Below are 11,959 nucleotides of genomic sequence, written 5' to 3'. Positions count from 1 at the left end.
ATGCTTCTCCCTTCTCTGAATCTTGGTGCACTCAGCTTGTGAATGGAGAAGGAATGAGCTCATTCTACCCGCGTCAGCACGGGGAACGGTTATGCTGCAGACGGTTCGGTGAGGAAAGTGTAATGAGGAAGCACAGGTTCTTCTGCGCCCCCCCCCCCACCTCCCGCGCTGGGGATCGGCTTCTCCCTCTCAACCAATCAAGCGTGACGTGATTTAAGTCTCCCGCCGCTGCAGGTGAACTCCACGAGAATAGATTCATGAAAATGTTTAACTTTTCCCTGTAAGATTGCTCCAGGCTCTCTGTCCTATCTCAAACCCAATCAACCAAAACGCTCCATTTCTCTCTCTTTGTCTTTCCTCTTATCCCCCGTATCTTCTCGCTCTCCCCCCCCCCCCCCAAGTCAGCCTGTCCCCACTGTGTCTCTCCATTGCACACTATCACACCTTTGGCCTCACCTCCCAGAACTAGGGAAATAGGGATGACAAATCTTTCCTCTCGGTAGGGATTGCTGGAGGGATTTCTTTCATTGATGGTGGCTGATTCTTTCGTGTTGTGTTCCACGAAGGCAATGCTCCCCTTTACTCTGCTTTCCCCTCGCGGCAAGCATTGAGCTTAAATGCTTATACCCGTGGTTTTGGGTATGAACAGTGTGCTTATGTTGCTAAACAAACATAAATACTCTATTTTTGCAATCTTTTTTTTCTGGGGGGCACAGACGAAATAAGCAACACGACAGTCAGTTCAGTTTTCTGATAAATGGCCTCGTGCGCTCCAGTTGTTTTGACAGAGGGCAATAAAAATAGAAGACGATCGAGGGAGAGAATGGAGGGAAGATGACAAGATATGGTGTTTGTCTGATCCTTGAGAGGGGAGAGGTTTCATTACCTGCGGGACTTCAGCAGAGGATGTCTCGGCGGTGGCGTATTTTTATTTTTTTTTCCTCGCTGCTTGTCACAATTGCGGCGCTGCTACAGATAGTTCTGTGTTTTTAGTCACTCAGGGATTTCAGCGGCACCAGCAGGGGCCAGACAGCCCAGGAATCAGCAGTGATGGATGGTCGTGTCGGTCCTGGAGGATGGAGGGGTCGCCGGGGTTCACGGCGGTGATGGAGACACTTCCCTGCTCGGCCCCAACGACTTTTTTAATTAACCTCTTTGGGAGGACCGGCCTCTTCCTTTAGAGGTAATCACAGCCCGGAAAGTCCCTTCATTAGGACTTATCTGACCTCTCCGTGTCCGGTTGTGTTCGCGGTGTCTGACCCTACATCCTCCACCTCCCATTCAGTGCAGTAATGGGCACCGCCACACAGAAAGGGAGACACTGGCAGTGAATGTACCGAGCGAGCCCTTTCGGAGTTTCAATTCTCTGTAACCTCTCTGTTTCCGTGTTCACACACCTCGCTCCATTCATCCCTATCCCTCTAATTCTCCCAGCTAGAATTCGCTCTATTTCACAGCGAAGGCAACTTCGTTGATCCCACCAAGAGACATTCGCAGTTTAATAGAGAATCAGGCAAGGCTTGCCAGATGCCGCTGCACTTTTCCTCGTCTCATCTCTCATTTTCTCCTTTCTGCTCTCACTGTGGACCTTGTGGCCTCATTTTGGACAAACCGACAAGAAAGATAGACAGAAATAAAATGTATCCTATTTTTCACATTAGACTTCTAAAGGGACAAACAGGCCTCAGCGCTCCTTAGGGGAAGTGAACTCCTCTGAGTGATGCCCCAGAACAACCAGATCTAACACCTCTCCTGCGGCTCCCCGCCTTTATTTCATCTCTCTATTTTGGTTTGCCTTCTTTCATGTTGGGGAACAGTGGCTTAAGTGGCTCTATTGGAGCTCTCTGAGGGGCTCTCAAATGAAGCTCGTGTGAACTCGGGGAAATAAATTGGTTTGTTCTGAAGCTGCGAGGCCCGTGGCGCCCCCTGCTGTTCGCTCTGTGATCCGTGCAGCGTCCGATGGCGGCGGGAGAGGTCAAGACAAAAACAAAAGGACTGGGATGAGTTACGCAACTTGCTTTGCTGGAGCATTTGCATTTCATCTCAGTCGATGTGAGTTGTATACATGCTAAGTGAACACTCTGCATTTAATGTATTCACAATGGAAAGAGGGACATGAATAGAGAAATGCATGGACCCACAACTCCCCCATGTGGACGTCCTTTATAAAACCCCTTTTTGAAAAGCTTCAGTGAGCTGACTTCTGATACTTTGAAACATCCTGTTGAATATTCCAACTTATTATAACCAACAAACATATTACTGATATACTGACTTTCTTCTTCTCAACTAATCCGTCTTATACGTATAGTTTCCCATCATACTTCTGTACTTGGCCAATGGAATGCCAAGCAGAGTGTTTGGTTGGTTTGCTCTCGCTTCAACAATCCACCTTCTGAATTATCCATATTTCTTTAAGATTCCCTTTTCTCTGAATCTTCCTCATTCCCATGCATCCTATAGCAGGGTCCTTGGCTTTTCTATTTAGCTTATCTGACAGTTGCTTTACTCACCGTGTGTGACGATGATGTGTGTGAGCTGTGTGTGTGTGTGTGTGTGTGTGTGTGTGTGTGTGTGTGTGTGTGTGTGTGTGTGTGTGTGTGTGTGTGCGGGGCCACACCAGCAGATCTGTGTGTCGACATGAGAGGATCAGCGAACAGGAGGATACAGAGACTTTCTCTTTGGCTCCGCGCCCCTGCATGTTTGTTTCTGTGCTGTTCATCTGCACATGTTTTGCTCTCGTTACAGAGTAATCAGCGCGTTCATTGTGAAAACAAACACACATCTGTGTTGTTCAGGTGCGAAGTGTTGATTATGCTCTGCCACTCAAAGCTCCTTCCTCTCCTGCTTAAAAGACTAATTGCAGTTATAATAGTTTGCAACAAGTGTCCCTTAAACGTTATCATTCACACAAATGGTGTCTTTGAAACTTTACCATCTGGGCGTTTAAAGTTTACAACTCACTGCAGCAACTAAAGAGCTTATAATGGTGTAGTTGCTGTGTTGAGGCTTTTGTGGAGACTGATGATTGTGCAATGTTGTTCTTTTCTTTCACATAAATAATAAGGGATATGTGGATCTCATGCATTGTGTTGTATTGATTTGTTCTGTTCCAGACAGAAGCCTTGTCATTTATAAAACATGTCAACATAATGTCACAGTAAACCACAACGAATGAAGGCACGGGTGGAGAAACTATTGGGGCATTTTACTTCAACCGTGTTTAATTCCTCATATTGTTTATGCTCTTCAATCCCCCTCTGCTGTACCTGAAGCAATGAACATTGCCAAATCAAGCTTCAAACTCCATTAATCCATTATGTATAAAGGTATTGGAGTGTGAAACATTCCCATTGATTGAATACAAGAAAGTTATGTTACTAAAGTCTAAATCACAGCACTAGTGTATTTTCATGCACACCGCTGAAGGACATTCTTATAAAACTATTATCATTCTTCTCATTTCGTGAGTTCACCGCTTTAAATTGCCGCCCTGAGCCCCGGAGCGTTTATACGGTAAAGGCACGAACCTAAGCCGATTATGACCCGGGCCACGGAGGGCAGGGCGGAACGAAGGTGAACCGGCAATTTTATTGGTCACCGGCGTGTCAGGAAGTGTCAAGCAACCAATTGAACGGCGCGGAGATTTATCTCTTGCCTTTGACAGTCCGACCCTAAAGTGCGTGTCAACACAATGCACTTCCTCTATTATAAAAGAAAGAAGGCAATGGCTTCCCTGAAGGTTCTTTCCCCCCCCCTCTTTATTTCACAAAGCGGCCGTTTGATCGCGGGCTGAATGACGGAACGCGAATCCTCCTCGGAGAGAGTCTCAGCGGATTCCTGAACGAAGTGCGTCCCTCTTCCTGTGCGCACCAGCCGGACCGGACTGCGGGAGATGACATTTGTTGCGACTAATAGGATGGAGTGGCTGCTCCGACGCGTTAAAGAGGCTGCTGCCTTCCTCTCTGCGTTTCGATCCGTGCTGCTCATGTCATGCTTGGTAAGAAGAGCTGCATTGTGTCATGATCACTTTTAATCATTTCTCATTTGAAAACTTTGAGGAAAAAAAAACCTCCAGTGATCCACAAGGCGATGGAATTTGCTAAATTGCTATTGATTGTATTTATTCGACCAGAGGCTATTTGTGTAGGATGAGCCGTGTCTGGCTGTGATGCTGTGCGGAGAAGTAGGACGGATTATAAATTGGTCACTGCGTCCAAACCCAAGGCCTATACTCATTTATCTGTGACAGACAGCGCCAAATAATAAGAGGATAAATACTGAATCCAATCCAAACTTGGCAATCCTTTCAGAGGCCAGCAGATAATTGAATTGAGTTATAAAATTTGCATCATCCAAACATCGAAGAAGCCAAATGTCCAAATCATTTATGTCAGATGTAAAAACATCAGCCCGGGATGTCACAAACATGCTCTTAAAGTCTGTAAGGTAACTCTTCAACATTTCAACACATTGAGATGTCCCTTATTGCACCCGACCCCCTTCTGTAGCTCTTGGTCCTGTGCGTGTCCATGTATCCTGGGCTGTGGTCCATTGGGGTCCAGCTTCATTCAGCCCTCACAGGGAGCTATGTGCCAGGCCACCACTCTGTTCTTCTCATCAACAGTCCCACCGAACGGGCAGCCAAGGACATCGGCAGGTACAGTAGTGACTCCAGGTTTCGCCTTTTACAGTCTGCCTCACGCAACTGTAGCCCTCGAAAAAATACAAAAACGAGTATGAGCTAAATTTGGAATCAAATGGTTAAATTTGTTAACTGATTCATCAGCTCAAATACATCAAAGGGAATTGTTCCACATGTTGGGACCTCTAAAGCTCACTAACATGTAATCTTATGTCTTGGAAATGAGTTAAAGTGATAAAAAGTCAGAGAAGCCAGACAGAGAGAGTAAGTTTGACTTTTCTATCTAGAGGAGAGATACAGTGCTGTCAAACCCACAACTGGCACTCGCTTCCCCTTTTGTTGGCATTTCAGCTGCATGTAAACGAGCTCTATTTACCACATGTCAAGACAGAAGGGAGCAGTGCACGGTGCAGCTGCAAGACCACTGCCTTCAGAGGCACTGGTAAGAGGAGGTGGCACGACTCAGTTGGTATTAAACTATAATAGCAGCTGAGCAGCAGCAGAAAACCGAGTTCAACATTTATTTTCTGAATTATTGTGCATAAAAGTCCTTTCCTGTGGTCTGCTGTGAAGAGCAACATGATATAAGGGCAAAGTTTAAATGCTGTAATCGATAAGCAGCTGGTGGCTCGTAAAAGTAAAAATGTTTCTTTCCTCTCTTTCCATGTCCTCCCCCTCCGTGTCCGTCCTACCATTCTGCCTTTTTTTCCAGGGCGATCATGGAGAGGCGGCTGGCAGCCAGCATTAACATTCTCTCCAGGACCTCCACAATGTAAATCATATTTTCCCTCCACCTTGACACAACATTGTACCCGGCAGGGGCGCCAACACAAAGGCTATAGCTCTGTTGTTCTGTCCCTCACATGTGCAGACACGTGTTCTTTTTCTCTCCACCACTTAGCTGGTTAACAAGGAAACCACAAGCTGAATGGACCACATCTCGGTGCTTGTATCAGTTCTGAGTCGCAGTTAGCCTTCGAAGCGGTTTAGTTTATATGCATGGCTGAGCTTTCCTGTTAATGCATAAACCACAAGTTTAACAAGAGCGGAAGAAGAACTCAGGGTGGAGAGGATGCAGGGTAGTAGAAAAGGAGTTTCTGTTTTATCCAGGTTTATTTAGTCTTACACTTCAACATTTATTTTGACATTTCAAATGTGTTAATATGGGCTCTTAGTTTGTCTTTCACAATCCTTTAGAAAAAGCATCATGTTTAAAAGCAAAGAGGCAGTTATGCATCTGACACTATAAAAGCCTCTCTGGTACAGTTTGACAGTCTTACTCTGAGTCACAGCAGCCGTAATGAATGGTTGGCCAAGGTTTGATTGATGTGTTATTTCAGAAAATACAGTCATTTATGAAAATGATTTTACTTAATTGTGCTTTACAGTCCATCATGTACTCGTGTGCTACATGGTGCAGTTCTAATGTCTTGGGTCTTCTGGTTCTTTAGGTACTATTGGAAAGGAGAGATCCAGGATGCCAGTGAAGTTCTGATGGTGAGCTTACTGACAAAGTCCTTCTATGATAAACACGTACTGAACAGGAATGCTGGAATAGAACGCGGAAGTGTAAGATGAGATGTCACTGTTGTTGCAGCTGGTGAAAACAAAGACCTCCAGGATTCAGCAAGTCGTAGATTTTGTGAGGTGAGAGATTGCTTTATGTAATGGATATCTCAGATTGTTGACAACCGTGCAATGCTTAAGGTGTGCGTGCTACTGTAGACATGCTGTAAAGGTTCATTGCAGTTACTTTCAACTTGGACCTTATTGTGTACTTGAAATTACTCCATGGTAGTTCTTCACAACCTCTAGTGGGCCACTGCACTGGTGAACAAAACCAGTCACTGTGATCAAACAATCGTTTTATTCATGGCAAAAAAAAAGCATATTACCTAATATATATCAACACGTTATCACTGCCCAACTCTTCAAATACCGCAGCTTGATCGGTGCCCCTCGGTGGCTGATATCGAGGCACCCTCTAGTGTCTGTATGAGACGCATCGACTTTCATTAACTCCAATGTAAACCCATCCGCGTCATTGTTAACAAGGTCAGAGCACCAGACGTTGTATTAAGAGCGAGGAACTCTGTGTAGGTGGGAGGGAGGAGAAGGAGAACAGGATGCTTCAGCTTCAACATGTTTTTTAGATGTTAGACTTTAAGGAAAATGGGAAATCTCCTCTGCTTTTGTTAAAAGTGTTTGATCAAGAATGTAACCACATCTTTATAGAATTGCAGAAGATAAACTGTGTACTGATCTCACATATACACGACTTGAAACAACTATTACACTGCAACAACATCCAATAACCATGAGGAGTAAATCATCTATATTTCTGCTCATTTGACCATTTGTGATTGCAGCATCAGACGGTTAGACGTGTGGATGTGCCAAGCTGTCATGGCATCTATTTGGGTTGAAAAGTCCAGGTTGAAAATAATTGAGACTCACTGAGACAAAAGCAGTGGATTCATGTGCTGTGAGTGGGATTTCTACCTGCTGGGACGATCTGGCAGCAAAACCTAAAGATTATGCGAGACTGTACTCCCAGGGAGGGCAAATATACGAGCTCAGCTCAGCCAACTTCGACCGAGGACATCTGGCGGTCAGCCAAAAGGTGGGCATAAAGACCGACCACTGTCCCTCCGACATTACAACTCGAAAACAGGTTCAAAACATTAATAAATCTCTTTGAGCAGAAGGGAGACGATAAAGTCTCATGTGACGGAGACGCCGTTATCAGAGACGTAAGCGGTTAAATATCCAGGAGCTAAGATTTGTGACATGAAAGAGAAGAATCCTTATCTGATAAATAAACACCAAAATGAATCATATTATTCTTCATGTGGGGGCGAAGGATATTCACAGAATATATAAATCAGGATTTCATTGAACTGTTTAATTGTCTGGACGAACTGGAAGGGCAGCTTTTTATCAGCGGACCACCGCCAGCGTTCATCAGAGGGATCAACGGGTTCCACGGAGTCTTATCACTGAACACATGGCTCGGCAAAACCTGCGCTCTGAAAAGGATCAACTGTATTGATACCTTCAATCTGTTCTGGGGCCGTAGGCGGGATCTGGACTTACAGTACTGATGGACCGTTTTCTGCTTCAGCACCGCAACATCCGTCAGCCAGGCCTGAGTTGATGCAATCGGACACACAAGCGGCATCGGCGCCACAAAGACAAAACGCCACAGACTCAATGTCAGCGCGTCAGTCTCCTCATACCTCCTCCCTTCACTCTCCCCTGCCCATGTTGGTATTCACCATTAAGTGAGTCTGTTTCCTGTCTTTGTGCTCTTCTTCTGGACTGCATGTTCCTTTTCCTGTTTTGATAAGTAGTAGAAGGAACAAAATGCACTCGACTAAATCTGCTATTACAGTACATTTTATTTGTAATCATTACTTTAAATTGGCAAAGACAACTTCAGTTTTACGAGTTCAACAAGAAGACAGGAAGGGGAGTTGCCATTTTATTTAATAATTCTTAAACATCTACAGGCCACCCTAATATTTAAACTGTTATGGATGACTTTGCTGAACTGCTGTCCATCATCCGCATTGCCTTGGACTGCGTGGTTATTGATGGTGATTTTAACATTTCACGTCCGCAACCCCCAGGACAGCAGCACCAACTAACTGTGTCGTTTTCTGGATGAACATGGACCGACTCCGCATGTGATGGAGCGCACACACAATAAGGGGCACGCTCGGGACTTAATCATCTCGGAGCCTCTCAACATTTCTCTGGTTGTGGTGACTGATGTTGCCCTTTCTGATCCTTCCCGCATTTTTCTTTCACAGTCTATCGCGTTGCACAAAACATGTTCAAGCAGTTAATCATGAAACAGCATATCGCTATACACACCAGTGAATTATTCATTTATTCAAAGTATAAAAAAAGAGACTGTCAATAATGACATCCATAAAGAGAGACTTTACATTTATAATTTAGAACGGAGAATCGAAACGCAGTCCTCCTTCTCCTGCATGACAGCCAAATGCAATAATAATGCACGTGACTTATTTGATATGTTGACCGGCTGACAAACCCTCCTGTATCAGTAGGCCCTGGCCTTTTAAATTATGCAATGAATGCCTCCTTCTTCACTGACAAAACAGTCAAATGAGACAAGCTGTCAGTTCCTCCACATCAGGTGTAGCGTATGTATTGGCCTTGCGTGCCCCTTAAAACAAACTCAATTAACATGACACAATTTGATCCCATCAACCACATAAGCTTTTGACATCGTGCACCATTTGAGATCCTCCTCCTCTTGCTGCTGCTTTGATTATCCTGCATGCCGGCTTTTTCAACAAAATTAGGGGATCAGATCAGATCTGCAAGGGACACTTCTCTGCTCCCAGGCTATTTCCCGCAGGCCCTGCAGTTATTTAGTCACTCTAAATAAAACAGTTTAAACCCTCGCTAATGAGCAATTGTAAGCCTAAATCAAACTTTCTGTTTTTTTAAGTAAAATCATTCAAAAGGCTGTTTTTCAACTGCTTCACAACTTCCTGGTACGAAACAATTGTTTGGATGTTTTCTAGTCAGCATTCCAACCACAGCACAGAGACTGTTAAGGTCTTAGATGACATCCATTTAAACACAGACGGTGGAGAAGTTTCAGTCTTATTATTAGATCTCAGTGCTCAGTGATGACCTCAACATATTATATAGACTGTCAAACTGAGTGGGACTTTCTTCCATCACCTTTGAAGGGCATGGATTATATCCATTCAGGGCTCATCTGTTCAACATCCGCATGCTCCCACGAGCACAGATTATTGAAAACAACATAATATCTTACCATATTAATAGAGAGGACACACAGATGTCAATAAAGAGATCACCAGATGATTGTTTATTTTTTTGTCTAGGACAGATATCATTTAGTGTTCATCTGAAGTAATACTGCATCTTATCTGACATGCTTGTGTTTGCGCGGGTCCCTTTCAGGTCTGTCCACCCCTATGCAAACCCAGAGGTCCTCAGCTTCCCGGTGGAGGACGGCAGTCTGGCGTACATGAAGTGGATGGATGAAGCCATTCCGGACGACTGATACGCCGTTAAAGTCGGAGCCGATCTCTGCATGGACTGCAGCCGAACAAGGACACTGAGCCACGCGCACAGTCTGTTGTTTGACGGCTTTGGATGGAAGGATTCGGAAAGCATACATTAATGCTATTTTGTTATTTTGACCTTTTCATTGTTAATTGCCCTTCGTACTGTGGAGATTTGATTTCAGTCCTTTAAAGAGCTTTGTACCACAGTCATAGACAATACTTGCTTCTGATTGACTGGCAGGTGTCAGTTAGCATTTTATAACAGGATGCTTCAAACATCCTTTTTTCGACCGGTCAGTTTTAAGGCAAAGCATATTTTTCCGTCGGTAACCTCCATAATACTACTTCTGCTTTGTGCCGGGGTGTTCACAGCAAACTCTCACTGGTTAAACGGACACATAGAAGCTTTTTTAAGTAGAAATCTGCATTTACATTGCTGCACCTCTTATACAGATAACACTGTAATATCAGTCATCTTTGCGTATTTGCATTTGATAAAACAAGCCCTCTCGTTCTGCTTTTCATTCATGTAAGATGGCATCACTTATGTAGGCAGGTTTAACATTATAATAGTGTGTGCATATTGATGGCGTGACTAAACAATACTGATAAATATTGTAATAGAGTAATTGGTATAATAGTCATGTACCGCCTGGTATTGAGCACAACATTGCCCGTACTATAAGAATCCACCTACAGTTCTGTGGATTATTGAACCATCGGGCTGTGGAAGAGTTTCCTTTATTGAAACACACAACTGTTGACCTTGTGTACTGTATTTACAAGTAAAAAGGCAACACTGCTGAATGTCAGCACCACTTTGCTCCAGGTTAGCTCAGTTTGAACAAATAAAACCTCAAATAATGCCACACAGTACTACTGAGGATAAATGAACAAATGGATACCACTGACAGCACCAGGCGTGATTGTACATCTTGAACCCGTCTCTCCCTTGCATTTCTAATGACCAATTATAAAGCTTTATTGTTTGTTTTGCTTGCATCTTGAAGAACTGATGCTGATCTGATCAGGTCTCCCTTGAATAGCACATCCTTGATCTCCACAGGAACAGTCTTGCCAAATGAAACTTAAATTGAATCACAAGAACAAACTAATTTGTTACTCAGCCTTCGGCTACACGTGCACATCTTGAGAGCATCACAGGTCTTGTTATCTGGATTCTTGCTTTCACAAATAATGATTGGAAATAGAGTACACGACCACGGAGGTTTAATTCATTACATTTCAAAAATAACTTCACATTCTAAATGACATCAGATTCGCCACCATGCCTTATTTGTGCTTATACAGGTCAGCCATGCACGCTTACCGCACTAAACAAAAATGCGCACTCGGTCTGCAGAAAGTGTTTCCGGCGTGAGGCCCTAACAAAAGAAATGCCGACACCGTTCAGTCGGGAGTTGTGTCTGTGGAGCCAAAATAATCCTCCCCATCAGGTCCGGAGATCAGGCCATTTGGTGGCAGTGTGTGTGTGTGTGTGTGTGTGTGAGAGTGTGTGTGGGGGGTTTTTGTTACTTCAATGCATGATGTACCCATTCACAGCAATGTGTGTGTACATGCCATGTCTGAATGTTCCATACGTACTAACAGATGCCTCCGTGAGTACTTAGGGCCGACTGTGAAATAAATATTGCAAATAAATGCTGCAATTTGATTAAATGTTCACTAGATGGTGGTGTTTCAATACACATGAAAACATGCCACTGTTACCAGTCATTCACATGTGGTCCCCATTGACATAATGCAGGCAGCTTTTTGTCAGAAACTATTACAAAAACACAATTCACAAATTTGCCCAATTTAAATCGTCTACCTAGAGAGCAGTCTTTCTCTTTGACTTACTACTACATGAGGTTCAACCTTATGAAGTGGGCTGATGAAGATGAATACCACTTCGTATATGAGGTTTCTTTCCCACATATTGGTATCATTATTAATGGCAATTTCCAACGAGCACAGAGCACTGGTTGCTGCGCTCCGACAGTTCGTCTGAACCTCTCTGTACTCCTGTTGAGATCTTTTATACATTCAGTCCAAGCTTAATTGGTTAAAACAGCTAAAGAACTATCATCGCTATATGAATATCATGTAACTTGTGTAAACACAGAGACATATGCTTAGAGACGCTGGCTCTTTTTTTTCCCTCCCTGTGTGTCATCAAATTCTCCACGGGATGCAGGATAATTAAGAATAAGCTGTAAGAAACAGACGCTGA

The 11,959-nt window shown here is 43.9% G+C and overlaps 1 protein-coding gene across 2 annotated transcripts; it reads left to right on the top strand.

Annotated features, from left to right (window-relative positions):
* Positions 1–3,690: 3,690 nt before the first annotated feature.
* LOC142944706 (protein CutA homolog) lies at positions 3,691–11,409 on the top strand. Of its 2 annotated transcripts, XM_076085777.1 has the most exons (6): positions 3,691–4,000; positions 4,512–4,660; positions 5,358–5,417; positions 6,097–6,142; positions 6,243–6,292; positions 9,617–11,409. In XM_076085777.1, the coding sequence occupies exons 1-6, from the start codon at positions 3,896–3,898 to the stop codon at positions 9,717–9,719; spliced, it is 513 nt and encodes a 170-aa protein (XP_075941892.1). In that variant the 5' UTR covers positions 3,691–3,895; the 3' UTR covers positions 9,720–11,409. The 2 variants fall into 2 exon arrangements, with proteins under 2 accessions (XP_075941892.1, XP_075941900.1); XM_076085785.1 differs by lacking the exon at positions 4,512–4,660.
* Positions 11,410–11,959: the final 550 nt, after the last annotated feature.

This window comes from Anarhichas minor, unplaced genomic scaffold (assembly GCF_050575085.1).
Source record: "Anarhichas minor isolate MPS153535 unplaced genomic scaffold, ASM5057508v1 ptg000002l, whole genome shotgun sequence".
Lineage (NCBI taxonomy): Eukaryota > Metazoa > Chordata > Actinopteri > Perciformes > Anarhichadidae > Anarhichas > Anarhichas minor.
Note: the sequence above shows the minus strand (reverse complement) of the source record. Positions and strands in the feature narration are given on the sequence as shown.

Coding starts and splice junctions, on each gene's coding strand:
- LOC142944706 (XM_076085777.1), top strand. CDS start 3,896: ATGACATTTGTTGCGACTAATAGGATGGAGTGGCTGCTCCGACGCGTT. Junction 5,418..6,096: donor CTCTCCAGGACCTCCACAAT/GTAAATCATATT, acceptor CTGGTTCTTTAG/GTACTATTGGAAAGGAGAGA. Junction 6,293..9,616: donor CAAGTCGTAGATTTTGTGAG/GTGAGAGATTGC, acceptor GGTCCCTTTCAG/GTCTGTCCACCCCTATGCAA.